This window comes from Vigna umbellata, chromosome 5 (assembly GCF_029865625.1).
Source record: "Vigna umbellata cultivar VRB3 chromosome 5, Vumbellata_1.0, whole genome shotgun sequence".
Taxonomy (NCBI): domain Eukaryota; kingdom Viridiplantae; phylum Streptophyta; class Magnoliopsida; order Fabales; family Fabaceae; genus Vigna; species Vigna umbellata.
Genome location: NC_142169.1, coordinates 29,562,727 through 29,578,023, shown reverse-complemented (window position 1 = coordinate 29,578,023; position 15,297 = coordinate 29,562,727). Strand labels below are relative to the sequence as shown.

Sequence of the window (15,297 nt, the reverse complement as noted above, 5' to 3'; positions counted from 1 at the left end):
CTACAAAAGATTATGAAACACCATCTAAGTTAAAAAAGTTATGTTGACTATACCTTGTTTACTGATTTAATTTAGACAAGATTAAATGTTGTTTTTAAAAGCCTTTTTTATTTTTAATTTCTCTTTATAAGAGTTGAATCTTTAGTTTATTTAAAGCTTAATTCCACTCTATTGACATATTTATAACTTGTCATAGTATTAATTATAATACTAATATTCATTTTCATTAATAAATACAGTTCATTTATTGTCACTCCAAAAATTAAATAAATGTGTATTTCAAAAAAATAATGTCTTAAATATAGTCACAAATATAAGCTCAGATAAATGAATACACAAGTTTTAAAGGGACAAGACATTGTTGAGCAGCTGATAATAAACTTAATATATAATGAGTTTAAACGTGTTTTGTAAAGGAATAAATGCAACTTTTAGGGTTAGTTCAATCAAATAAATATATGAAAAAATAAAAAAAGGGGTTAGTTTATACCAATTTTTCTTTATGTTCAATCAAATAGATGATATCTGTATATGAAATGAAGACTTCCAAAGGACAAACAAAATTTAATGACGCACTGATATTACTGTGAATTTTGAGAGAAAAAAAAGAAACTATCAAATAAAGGTCTAGTTTTGAAATGATTTTATAAAATTAAAAAAAAAGGAAAAAAAAGTTCCTAAATTTCAATCACTGGCCAAAGATTTCACTCTAATAGTTATATTCCCACAGGTGTCGATTTTATTTTTTTTAAAGATTTTTTTTTACACCACTTACATTAATTAATAATTTATTTTTAGAAGTAGATATGAAATGTCTACAAATTTGTTAATTATAAGTTTCAAAACAATTGTACATTTTTTGAAAATGTATTACTGTGCTCGTTTCATTTATTTAAGTGGCAAGTTTAAAAAAAAATGTTATTTAACCATCAGTTTCAAATTACCTTTTTTCTTTTTCTCAATTATGATATTTTCTTTTGCTTAACTTTTATTATTGTGCGCATTTATTAGGAAAGTAAAAAGAAAAAGTTAACTACTAAACAATTTTACAACCATTTTTTTTAAAGGAAAGATTTATTCTGAAAAATTTGAAAAAAAAATAATTCCCAATTTTTATTTAACAACGGTGGAGCTACTTTTTTTTTTCTTTTCTGAAAGCAGAAATTAGGATTTAAAAATTCAAATTCGTCAGTGACCTTTCACCCAAAAAATGTTAGGAATATGATTTTTCAGGAACGAAGCTGGGGAACTTAAAGTAATGACTTTCCATGAGTAGAATTCAGCTATTTGGAGGTCAAATTTAAATCAATTTTTTTTTTCTATAAAAAAATGACTTGGGAAAATATATCTAAAATTAATAAATTACAAACATTGAATTAAAATATTAATTTAACTGCATTATATAATAGAAGAGTTGTGTTAAAATTGATGAATTAATAAATTTTGTATTAATTTAAATACTACTTAAATTTAATATCACTATTTATTTGAACTTATGCTAATATGAAGTTAATTACTGTAAAATATTCATTTTAAAAACTGTCCTTAATTTAGTGTTTTCTCCTTTATGTTATTTTGTTTTTAATTTAATAATCATGATTTTTTAATTTAACTTCTACGAATAAATTAATACTGATGATTTGAAAATCTCAATTTAGCAACTTATGAAATCTAGATTTCTTACTAAAAGTTTTCACAAACATGCAAGTATAATGGGATTGGAGTATGCAAGTATAAACATGATATATATATATATATATATATATATATATATATATATATATATGAATTTAAATACAAAATAAGTTGTAAAGTTGCTTAAGTATCAAAGTATTGTTCCTATCATTACAAATCTAATCACACTATAAACATATATTTTAACAATCTTCAAGCATCATTATTAGATTTTACGTTTTCTCCATATTATTAGTACAATCAATAAAATCCTTAATTTAATTTTCTCAATGTTACGGGCAGTTCACAAATTTGTGCTCAAAATTTATAAACTCATAAATGATATCTTTAGTCTTAGTTACATAAATACTAAAATAAAAATCAAGAGAAAAAAAAAACAATCTTAGCATATTTAAGAGGAAAAATATTTGTTAACACCGCCTTTTTCTTTATCTACATTCAACACTTTCTTTTTATAATAAAATAAAAATATTATAAGTAATAAAGATAAAAATATTATAATAAAATAAAAATTTATAAAATTGTAAGTTGAGAGCGTAGAATAAAAATGAACATGCCAGAATATTTATTTAAGAGAACAACCTAATGGCTCCCTCAAGAACTTCCCTTTAGATATTTATTTATTTCAGTTTTGAGGCACCATTTACAAGCTTGATTCTATTAATAGCTTGTTAGATTCAATGACATAAATAGATCATTATCAAACTAAGATTTAAAAAAAAAACTCTAAATCCTTAAAATAAAGCTTAAGAAAAAGAATATTTTAACCAACTACTTTAATAAAGCTTAAATAAAAAATATTTAAAATTTTTATAAAACTAAAATTTATTAACAATAATAATAATAAAATGTTTAAATTAAAGAAATATATTTTCAAATAATAGATTTATTAATAATGAACTTAAATTAATAATAATATATTTTAAATTAGTTATTCATTTTCACCCAATTTATTAATCTCATTCTAAAATCACTCTTATATATGTATCTTGTCAGAATCCATTTAAAATCCACTAAAAACTCATTTGAGTGGAAGCCAAATGTCAAGGAAGAGAGCTGGAAATCAGAGAGTGGAAAACAGGTGGTAGTAGGAGGTTGGCCGTTAACTAATGATGGTAGGAGTAAAATTCCGGGTTTTCAAAAGTTCACGCCACTTCTGCATGCACCCTTCTTCCACAAAGTTCTGAACTTTCATTTTCTCCTCTTTCTCTCTAAGATTTCTTCATCCTCCCTCTACAAAATCTTACTCTTTTCTTCCTCCATCATCAAACAAACCACACCTGAGTACTCCCGGCGTCGAGGGCGTTCGTTTGAACCGATCAGTTTTTGATTCCGAGCTGGTAAGTTCATCTCTCCCTCAGCCGTGTGTTTTCTGTCGCATGCAAACCCAGATTTTTGGTTGCATGAGTTGATCTTCTCATTCTGAGTATTTATGGTCTTGTGTTTGATTTAGTTTCTTAAGGCGTGACCGTAGAACGCTAAGGTCTCTGGTAGAGGCAAACCATATGTTGCATTTGTGAACGTTCGGTTACGCTTAGAGGTAAGGAAAGCTTATATAATTTGATTTAGATTCTTGCTTTGTATGGATGCATGTTCGTTGATATGAAATATGGTTGTTACTGCATTGTTGGTTGTATGAGTATACGAATCTAAGAGATGAGAAACTGGAATGATATTGTGTTGATGATGAAATATTGTATGTTGTTTAAAAGTATTGATGATTAATGAAAGCGATGAAATGGGTAGGGATGTTGTCGAGAGTCAGTATTGACCATTCAGTTATACTTGAGTATTCGGTCTTGGACCAAGCGTTCGTTTCAGTAACGTTTGTTCTTCATAAGTGTTTGGTATTAGACCAATGCTCGTTCGATATAATGTTCGGTTTTCTTGTGGACTCGGTTGGAACTGTATTCTTTCATTTGGAGAGAATTCTAGTTGAGGACGAGCGTCTTCGTTTTGTAATATTCGTACATGAGCGTTCGACCAAGGGTAGTCGTTCCTTGGTATTTGGTTATAAACTTCAGTATATCTATAAGCATTTGTATATTTCGTTCGATCTTGAACACTAGTTAAATGATATCTTATATGTATTAAGCCTTTATTCTATAAGTTTAGTAGTGCTCGGTCTTACCCCAAACGCTCGTACTAAGTAGTGCTCGGTCTTACACCAAGCGCTCGTACTAAATAGTGCTCGGTCTTACACCAAGTACTCGTACTAAGTGTTGCTCGGTCTTAAACCAAGCGCCCGACCTTGATTCAGTAATATGATTTTTAAAATAAGCGCATTCGGCCAAACTCAACAGCGTTCGGTCTCTACAGTGCTCGGTCTTCGACTAGTACTCGTTCTCCTTGATGTTAAACTCATTAACAAAGCTAAGTATTTATATCGTTCGGTTTCTTCATATAATTACGTCCGTTATTATTATTTGATGTCCTACAGTATCAGTTTCTAATGGTGTTCGCCCTAGAGTGTTAGCACTAGGTCTAGGCTTTACGGTGTTCGGTTTGAACTATCAAGAGTTAGTTGATTAAATTGGCTCACTTGGTAAATAACATTCGATTCTATTAGCCTCTGAGAACTATTATTGTATTCGGTCCCTTTCACAATAAGTGAGTAACTCTCTCGATTTGATCTGTTTTGAGTTGGAGACATCCCGGTCTCACTTCAAGTGTTCGGTCTTGTTCTGGATTAAAAACTAACGTTCGGTATTTGGTATCCTACGAGATCTTTATTCAAATTGGTTCATTTGAGGTTTTAATAATGAAAGATGATGGAATATGATATGAATGAAATGACTTTGGTTATGAAAGAGTGTTTCGGAGAGGAATATCTCATGATTTGATATTGGAATGGTAAAGTATGAATGTGGTCAGACTAAGTTGTTGTTCATCCTGACATTCTAATGGTCACCGAGTCTCAAGTAGAGAATGGTGGCGCATGTGGTGAGAATAGCAGGAGGCCTGGTTGCGTATAGCTTGGGGTTCCAGCTATCGGACTAAACTCATGTGTAGACTTGGGTTTCCAGCTACAGTGAGGGATGAAGGGTTAACCTCGTGTGGCGGCTTGAGTTTCCAGCTATGGTAATTCTGATGGTTTTCCAGATTACCTTTCCACGAGTGCACGAATGTCGTAGCTACACAAAATTCATACATTCCGGATAGTCAGAGTAAAAAGAACAGTCTTTGCATGCATTGTTATATGATTATGGTTGGGAAAAGTATGATTTTTGTACATGATGGTTTTTATTAGACTTGTGTGAAATATATGTTGATGTTTGAATTAAATTACATTAGCTTACCCTATTTCCTGTCATGTCATGTATTTTCGTTCATTCGTTCTTGTCATTGCGATGATCACCCTGTGGGTGGGAGCAGAAGGAGAAGAGATTGCTGGAAGAAGCATTGGAAGAGACAGACGTAAAGGTCGAAACTTAGGACGCTCGGTCAGTTCTTAGCCTACTCTTTTGTAGGAGCGTTCGATCATTCGTTTACTTTATTTTTTGATTTGACCGTTCAGCATAGGAAGGGTTATAAGTCGTTCGTTCTATATTTGTAGTCATTTGTACAATTTTAACTCTTTGCTATTTTTGTAAGACCGTTCGGCCATAACCGTACTTCCTATCTTTTGTAAAAACTAAGCTGTAATATTATTATATGTGATCTTTCTATTATATGATTTTACACTGTATTTTTGGGATGTTACATATCTCAGTAAATGAATATTTTTTATAAATTTTATATTGATATAATTTAAAAAAATATTTTTTAAAACAATATTTAAAAATAGTCATAATTTGGCATTGGGGAGACTAATTTTGGACTTGAAGAATTGCTTGGGTTTTGGTAGGTATATTGTGAATAGGTTGCTTTTTATACATTTTTTTCAAAGAAAAGAGAAAAAATTTAGGAGAAAAAGATTAAAAAGGTTTTTTTGAAAAGAAAAGATTTTCTTGGTTTTTAAACTTGTATCAGAAAACAATTCCTGTAGATACCTAAATTAAATCACAATGCTTAAAGTAAGTGCAAATATATTACTAATTTAGATTTCGGTATTATCCAAATCTAAATATACCTTTCTCACACTAAACTAATTTAAGTATCTTTCTGCAAGCACCTATTGATCCATTTTAATCCAGCTTTCAACCATTTGATTATCACGGGAGCAGTATAATAAATTCAATCTTGTGAAACACCATTCTACTTTTCTGTAAAACAACACAACGTTTAGATGAATTGATGTTGAAACTTTTGTCCAACTTGCTTCCTTGGTTGAAGAAGAAATAAAACATTTTAGATTATGAAAACGATTTGTCCATTTTCCCTGACTGGTAATACCACTTCAACAAGCAACTTCCAAACTTCCCGTGGCCACGAATAGATGTACTTGCCCACAACTTTGTCTCATGTGGGCCAAACAATGGATTTCACCTGAGCAAAATTCATCATCTACCCAACACAAGTCAATGAACCAAATCTTTAACTTGTATATACTCCAACCAATGCCTATATTCTATAGTAATCAGCATTTTACCCAACCAATTTCCCTACATGACAGACATCTCTATGGTACGATATTAGGCTGAAAGCAGAGTGAGAAACAGAACATGCAGAAACATGGAATGTCACTAATAAATCAGAACTGTTCCATATCAGAAAATTACAAACCTAATAAGTCGCATTTAGATCTAACAACCAGTAATCATGGTTCTTTATTAAGCTCAATAAGAATCTAATTCTGGTGTAAGATTCATAATGAAACATGTTAACACGAATACGGACAACAATCTCACCAACTCTCCAAGCTTTTCAAAGCACAATCATTGTACTTCCCCTCCTTTCAAAGCAAGTGAATAATGCTTACAATCACATGAAAAGCACCAATTATCTGATGAGTATTCACTCCATTCATCAACACAGGATTGTTTCATTTATTTATCTCCAGAGACTAAACTTTCAGAGTCAGTGCAAATGAAGTAGGATAAAAACAGGGAACATTAAAGTTTAGCCATTTAAATGTTCCAACAAAATCGAAGCCAAAACCGTTCATCCAATACAAAAATGGAGAGAGGAAGAGAAAAAGAAAAAAAAAAGATAGACTTTATCCAAGTTTGGTCCATCAACTAACATGTTTCCAGATTCTATACCAAGCACAGAGCAAAAAGAGCATCCGAAAACGAAGTTACGTGGAGCGAAACTATCACTTTCATGGATAGTGCAGAGAAGCTATCAAAATTTAACTTCCCCACCTCAACGGGAGAGAGAAAGAGATAGAAATGGAAAGTAAGTAAAATTAAATTAATCAATCAAGAAAACCGGTTTGGCGCAAAACGGCGTTTCTAACCTGACGGAGATCCCTCCCTTTGAGGGTTCTCCCAACTCCTTCCAACACCGAAAAAGTGGTTTTGGGCGAAACGCCAGAGCCTCTCGCCACAATTTCGTGCGGCGGCAGCATCTCCTCGTCATCATCGTCGTCATCGATCACGCGCGCGAATTCGTCGGCGTTGCGGCGCTTGGAGGCGCCGGCCGCAATCAGAATAGGAACCTTGACGGGCGCCGATTGCTGGAACTTTCTAGAAGGTGCGGACTGCGCAAGGTAGTCGGAGGCCGGCGGCCTCGGCAGCGACGGAATCGTCATGCGCGAGGAGGTTTGAACAGGGGACTTGCCGCGGAACACGCCGCCACGGGAATCCGGCTCCGTGAGCACGACGAGGATTCCGGAATCGACGGGGCGATCGAAGTTACGGAGGCGAGGCTTGGGCGAGGGCGCGTGGTGTTGGGGTTCCGATTCAGGGGAATCGGCCGCCCAGAAAAGCTCGGCTTCGCTGAGCTCATCGGCAGGGGAGGGGGGTGCAGCAGCGGTGGCGGGGTAGCGACCGAGGAGGCGGTGGGAGGATGAGGAGGAGGATCGGCGGTGGAAGGAGGGTGTGGGGTCCATTAGTTGTTATTTTTTTTTTGTTTGGTGTGGGGATAGGAAAGAGTGGAAGAGTGAAAGAGAGGAGTGAATGTGAATGGGAAAGAAAATGAGAGGGTGATGTGGCGGAGGGTCGCAGAGTGGTAAATAAAACCAAAAGAATGAGAAAATGTTAAACCTCTTTTTCTGTGGGACCCGCTTTCAACCATGACGTGGCAAAGTTGCTAATAAACGGGTTTCAGTTTTCTCCTCTTTGTCCAGTCATAGCCTGGAAGTCCTCATACAGATCTTGAAAACCAGAATTCAAATTCAAGCCACGCATTCAATCCAAACACCAAGGTCCACTTACCACTTCAAACAAGGTACACTTAACTTTTAAAAAAAATTCATTTATTTATTTTTTTTACTTTTTTTCTGTATTTTTCTATATGTTTAAGTGTGACTTTCATTTAAATAAGTTAAATTTCGTTTAATATTTTTTTTCCAAAAATTACTCTTACTTCTACTTTATTTCCATGTATATATTTTTTCTTCTTCTAAATATTCAAATAAACTTTTTATCAATTTATTTACTTTACCTAATTACTGATGATCTCTGACATGCATAAATAGACTCTCCAGACCTGATTTTTCTTTTCTTTTTTTTATTTCTTTATTTATTTTTTAATTAAGTTACATTGATTGTTTAGTTTTAATTTAATAAAACTGATGAATTTGTTTAATAACTAATATGTTTAGTATGATTTTATGTATAGAGTAATTGGTTAATATTTAATTTTTTTTAAAGACTAGGAGTTTTAATTAATAATTATTAATATTTAATTTGATTCTTTTAATATTATTAGAATAATAATAACAGACCATCACCTTAAAAGTATGCTAACATAAAAATAATAAATTTATTTGAAATATGAAAGGTTACCTTTTAAAATAAGTTTGAAAAAGTTTATTTAAATTAATATATAGCGAATTGTAATTTTTTTCCGAACCTACTCAAACGCCAAAAGATTATTCCAATGACCATGTGTTAAAATATTTATATTAAATTTATTTAAATATAAATTAATAAATATAATAATTTAATTTAAAACAATATTAGATATTGTATTAGTCTAATGTTTCAATTTAATTTAAATTAAATATTGCAATAATTTAGAATAAATAATGTAATACAAAGTAATATTAAATGTTGTTCTTAATTTTATTTGGAAAAAAATCATTAGTATTAATAATGACATATAAAAAATTATTTTATATAAAATAAATTTGAGTGATTATGTTAATATTAGTTAATATTTAAGGGAAATGTATTTATTAATAAATATTTATTTACTTTATTTCTAATAATATAAAATTTTAATTGGTAGTATGAGTAAATTTTGTAGTTTATTGTTTGTAATGAAGGAACTTATAGATTAAAAATTTAAGTAATTTTTCATTAATAATTGAAATTTAAGTGTATTACACCCAAATATTATATTAAACAAAAATCAAACAAAACTTTTTTAATATTTTTATTTTTATTTGTTTATATTTTTATTTATCTTTTATTTTAATGTATATGTATTTAATTTAATATTGTTAGCAAAGTTTCTGTTTTTGTTTTGATTAAGAATTTATTTTAAAACTATTTAAGATTAGTAAAAGAATACTTGATTTTTAAGTTATTTATTAGTAGAAGTGAATTCAATAACATTGTATTTATTTCTTTCTTAAAACCTAGTGGGATATTTTTATCAATTTTTTCAACGAAAATTACGTAAGTTGTGCAAAAGTTTGTGATTTGAGTTTTGTAGTGAGAAAAATCTTCAACATAGCCACAACAAAAACCATACCACCTTCATCCCCTTCATTTATACATATATTTTATAATCGTTCACCTGACCAAAATCCTATAAATATATTTTTTTTATCCTTCACCTTATCAAAACCCAAATATAATGACTCAAATAATCATCAAACAATTATCCACTATCTAATAATGTCATCACTAACACCAACATAGGATATTCATAACACTTACATAGGATATCCAAAAGAAGAGTATGAGTTCATAAATGATATACTAAATGTCTTCCCAAAACTTAATGGGTTATTAGGAAAAAATCCACATAAACACTTAAAAACAATATCATATCTCAGTAAAACATGTTTTTCTAGAATTTGTTGATGTTGATCTGGTTTTGAAACTTGAAACAAATTATTTTTACATTTTTTAATGAACCAATTTAACTTCAGTTATATCAATAAACATTTTAATATTAAAAGATATTTATATAACTAAGTATATCATATTTTATTACACAAACTCAACATATCCATTTATCATAAATCTTATTTAAATCAATATTTTAAACAAAAAATTTAATTAAAATTTTAAAATTAAACCTTTAACTATTGCATGAATATGCACTCATTTTACTTTTCTTTGTTCGAGTAATAAATATAATTTATTTTACAAATATATCCTTTATTCATTGTGACTTTATATAAATATTTTGACAAAAGCTAATTAGTGTACTAAAAACATTACTTAAGACATAAATAATGATCCTTAATTCTCTACATTTAATGTTAAAATAAAGAATAATTAACTTCACTGATTAAAATAATATAAATTAATATAACAAATTCTCTAGAAACAAAAATATTATTTTTTTTCTTTTATACCCTATTTTCTAAACATAAAACAGATACTTTATAATTTCAATAGTCTACACAGTCGTCTTTATGTCCAGTACTTTAAAAATTTCACACAATTTGCTTTTCGGAAGTTTAAAGAGGAGTTTGAAAGATGCATCCAATATTCAATTCTTGATATTCTTGATGAAAATAGTAATGTAAATGTGTTGCAATATTATAAAGATGCAAATAGTAAGAAACATAAGGTATTTTGGGATGGTAAAATAGTTGGTTTGTGGTTGTAAGCATTTTGAGTTTTGGGAAAATTATGTCATCATATTCTCAGCAATTTTATTCATAAAGATTGCCATGTCCCTTACAACTACTTGCCATCACAATAGCAACGTTCAAGTACAACAGACTGTTGTTGAGGAATAAGTAACAATGAAAAATTGTTGAGAATGAAATTGCGGCAGTTTAAAATAATGTTTGTTTGTTTAATACATGAAAAATTGTTAATTTAACAGGAATGTTGCAAAAGGTTATCAAGAAATCAGAATGAAATATCAAATTCCTATTTTATTTGTTTTTTTTTTAAATGTTAAATGTTTAACATTTTATTACTTTCGTTAATACACTCAGTTGCTTATTTCTTTTTGTTGATTTATATGTTAATTTAAGCTTTTTTTACATTCAATTATATTTTAATTTTTAGCAACATTAAAATAAAAGAAGAATTAAAAAAACAGAGAAATTGCACAAACATTAAAAGTATTTTATTATTTAATTATGTTTTAACTTTTTTGTATGTATCAAATAAATTATCAATTACAATTGTATAATACTTATGAAAATTTTTATCCTCTAAATAAAGTTAAATTACATTAATAATTATTGAAATCATAATTCACTTAATATCATAGTTAATTATAAAAGTTTGTAAAATTTAATTATTAATAATTATTCTTAACCACTGATTGAGAGATCCTAAATATTTTATACAGACAATCAATCTATTTATGTCCCATGTTTTTCAGAAAACATAATTTATTGGAAGTTGTTTCCTAACCACTTATCAGAACATTTGGAACACATCAAATAATTTTTAGATAAATTGATTTATGAATAAAATTCCAAACCTAACTTGAAGTGGACATCAATATTTTATTTCAGTGACTTCTTTCTAGTCACAATCTAAAAAGTCTGTGACCTTTTGAATCACGTTAATAAGGTGCATGAAGAGTAACATTTCTGTCAGTAAAATATTTTTGTGGTAAAAATTATTTTAAAATATTAAATTTAAAAAATATATTAAATAATTAAAATAATATTTTTTTAAAATTATTATTATTATTGTTAATATTATTATTATTATTAAATAACTAATATTCCTATTCTACAGTTGTAAATTAAAATTTATTAAATAACTAATATTCCTATTTTTCATACATTGAAAATTATTAAATTATAAATTATTAAATAACTAATGCTCTTATTCCCTTCACGTTGGAAATTATTAAATAGAATAATATTGTAAAATGTTTCCGCAAATCACCTTCCATCCACGAGATGGGATATTGAACTGATTCTGCAAATTCGTACTTTAATTTAATATCAAATATTTACAAAGGACACGTTATTTCTTTGCAAATATTTCTTTTTCAATCTCTTTGTAGTAAATCCTTTTAAACGAATAATAAAACCTAAAATTTTGAGTAACAGTGACACCTACGGTCATGAAAGTAAATTATTGTTTTGATGAAAGTCATGAGATTGTGGTTTTGAAAAACAAAAAGAAAACTGCCACGAGTGAGAATGTTAAAAATAGAAGACAAAATATTTCATCTACATTTTTTACAGTGTATCTGTATATGCGAATGTCCTATAAACCAGGACATAAAAGCAAGTGTGATGGGTGTTGGGTTCATTTGATTCGTGATCAAATGTAATAAATGTTATGTTTGAATATCTTTCGGACTTGAAGGCTGTGTCGTCCAATGTTTCCACATTCCTCTATGTTCGTATTTCGTATGTCCAGTTCTTCGTTCTCGTTACTCAATTTCCTCCTCGGCTCGCGGGAGGAGACTTGCGAAAGATTCTCCGATGTCAAAGTCAGTTGAGAGCAATGACATTTTTCTATCGAACAGTAATAAATGTGTAGTAAATGCAACGCTATGTGCTTGGGATTAGTGAAAAGTTAATCACGGCCCAAATTCAGCCCAATAGCTTTTAACCTCAACTTACCTTAAACATGGTTAATTAGTAGCACGGCCGACCGGTCTCCCAAAGTTTGGCTTTTTCAGCCAGCCAATCCCTACAGATGGTATGACCGGCCGACCTCATCACTGTTTATCCGGATGGCGAGGGACAATGTTGCGTGATCGCGGTCGCACGGACGTCCGGCTTGGTGTGCCGAACCCTCGATGATGAACCGAGGAGTAACATGTTTGGTCTATTGTGGACGTCCGGCCTATCTGACGTCCGGTCCCTACTGATACAAAATATATTTATAAGTCATTTAATCGTGTAATAAGTGTAAGAAAGGTAAAAATATATGAAATTGATTATGTAGCATTCCATGTATTATTGTGTGTGAAACAATGGTCCTTGCATTGATAAACCAATCCTAGCTCATGCATGTTATTCCATGTCCAAATCCACTATGCTTTGTCAAGTAATTATTATCAAATCATTACACATGTCAATTTTGTGAAGCTTCTCTTAATAGGTAGGGTAGGAGATTTCCCGAAATAGGTGAAAGTATAATATCACCTCATTAAATTCATATCATTCAATAGTTGTGAAACAATTTGTGGTGGTGCAAACTATCACAATTGGATATTTTTATAAATTAGGGTGCAAGTTAGTGTCTCAAATTTTATATGTGATAATCAATTTATTGTGTCATCTCACTAAATCTTGGTCTTTCAATTTACACTCCAATTAAACAAATAAAAGTTATATTGACCATAGATATAATATCTCAATTACAATTTAAATGAACAAAGTTTTCTACAAAGATTTATAGGAGAACAGAAAAATATTAAAATTAGTTCATATGTAAATTAACTTGCAAAAACTTTTACAAAAGTAACTTATTTGAATTAAATAATATATACATTATTCAGTTATATTTACACGTCTAAAAACATATAATTATCTTATTTTTAAACATTCTTTAAGTTTAAATACTTTTTATACCCTGAAAAATAGAAGGAGTCTTGGTCCTATAATTTTTTTTTAGTTTTTCATTATTTCAAGTTCATTATAAAAATATTAATGTTTTTTTTACCAACAAACTCACTCTTATGTAAAAAAACTACCCCTCTATCCAGTTCTCTTGATGAGCACAGCCAGCTTATCGAGCTACACACATAATACATTAATATTTGCAAAAGTGAAAAAATCGTCAGCCATTTTCAACTTCAAATTTCATTGTCAGTTTGGGGAAGCTATGTTTTGTGATTAAAATATTAATTTGAAAACTTTTAACATGAGACAGTTTGGCCGAGTGGTCTAAGGCGCCAGATTTAGGCTCTGGTCCGAAAGGGCGTGGGTTCAAATCCCACAGCTGTCAAAATTATGTTTTATTATTTTTTTCTCTTATAATATTATTTTTTAACTAAACTTCTACCCTAAACATTAAAATTTCACTTTTAACTTTTTGACATTTTATCATTAACTTACATCTTTAACTTTATAAAAAAATTTATTTTTAATTTTAATAAATATATTTTTATTTTCTTTTCTTTTTCTTGTTAAAAAATTCTACATCACCTTAATAATAATTAAATTTAAAATTCTAATATTATTTAATATAATTTTATATTTTAATAATTATTAAAATATAATTTATATTATAATAATAGTTATATTAAAAATATAAAAATAAAATAATTAAAATAAAAATAATAAAAAAAAATAAAATTATATTAAATAAAATATTTAATATATTCAAATATATTAAATTATATTAAAATATTAAATTAAAATATTAAATTAAATTAAATAATTATTAAAATTTAAATAATAAACAAAATTTTAAAACAATTATTTATCAAATAACAAATAAAATTTTATTAATAAAATATTTAAATATATTAAATTATATTAAAATATTAAATTAAATTAAATAATTATTCAAATTTATATATAAAATAAAATTTTAAAAACCATTCTTTATTATCTATATCCGATTAACAAATTTTTCAAAATTTTATTTTTTAAAATTTTAATAATTATTAAATTTAATTTAATATTTTAATATAATTTAATATATTTAAATATATTTAAATATGATTTTAAGTATTATTTTTATTTTTATTTTATTCTTATTTTAGTTATTATTTTTCAATTTTCTTAATAAAACTATTTTAAAAATATAAATTATATTTTATTAATTATTAAAATATAAAAGTATAATAAATAATATTATAATTTTTATTTAAGTTTAATATTTATTAAATTTTAAATAAAAAGCAAAAGTATTAACATATTTTATAGATTTTAATATATAAATAAGTTTTTTAAAATTTTCATTTTTATTTAAAATTTAATAATTATTTAATTTATTTTAATATTTTATTATAATTTAATATATTTGAATATATTAAATCAAATTTATTATTATTATTATTTTATTTTTATGTTTTTAATATAACTATTATTATAATATAAATTATATTCTAATAATTATTAAAATACAAAATTATTTTAAATAATATTTAAATTTTAAATTAAATTAAATTAAATTAAATTAAATTATTATTAAGATAGTTAAAATTATTTTTAATAAAAGAGAAAAAAAATAGAAAATATTTATTGAAGTTAAAAATAAAATTTTAAAAAAGTTGGATGTGAATGTCACAAGATTAAAAATGAAATTTTTATAAATGTGTAAGATGAAACATTCATCTGAAAAATATGAGACAGTTTGGCCGAGTGGTCTAAGGCGCCAGATTTAGGCTCTGGTCCGAAAGGGCGTGGGTTCAAATCCCACAGCTGTCAAAATTATATTTTATTTTTTTCTCTTATAATAAATTATTTTTTAACTAAACTTCTACCCTAAA

At 28.0% G+C, this 15,297-nt stretch overlaps 1 protein-coding gene and 2 non-coding genes across 3 annotated transcripts; 2 read left to right on the top strand and 1 right to left on the bottom strand.

The window, feature by feature from the left end:
• Nucleotides 1-6,669: 6,669 nt before the first annotated feature.
• Nucleotides 6,670-8,096, bottom strand: LOC148198076 (protein S40-7-like). Its single transcript, XM_088091694.1, has one exon. The coding sequence runs from the start codon at nt 7,628-7,630 to the stop codon at nt 6,995-6,997; it is 636 nt and encodes a 211-aa protein (XP_087947820.1). The 5' UTR covers nt 7,631-8,096; the 3' UTR covers nt 6,670-6,994.
• Nucleotides 8,097-13,725: 5,629 nt separating this feature from the next.
• TRNAL-UAG (transfer RNA leucine (anticodon UAG)) lies at nt 13,726-13,805 on the top strand. The gene has a single exon. It is a non-coding gene; the product is annotated as a tRNA-Leu (tRNA).
• A 1,350-nt stretch (nt 13,806-15,155) lies between these two features.
• Nucleotides 15,156-15,235, top strand: TRNAL-UAG (transfer RNA leucine (anticodon UAG)). Its single transcript has one exon. It is a non-coding gene; the product is annotated as a tRNA-Leu (tRNA).
• The last annotated feature ends 62 nt before the right edge of the window (nt 15,236-15,297 follow it).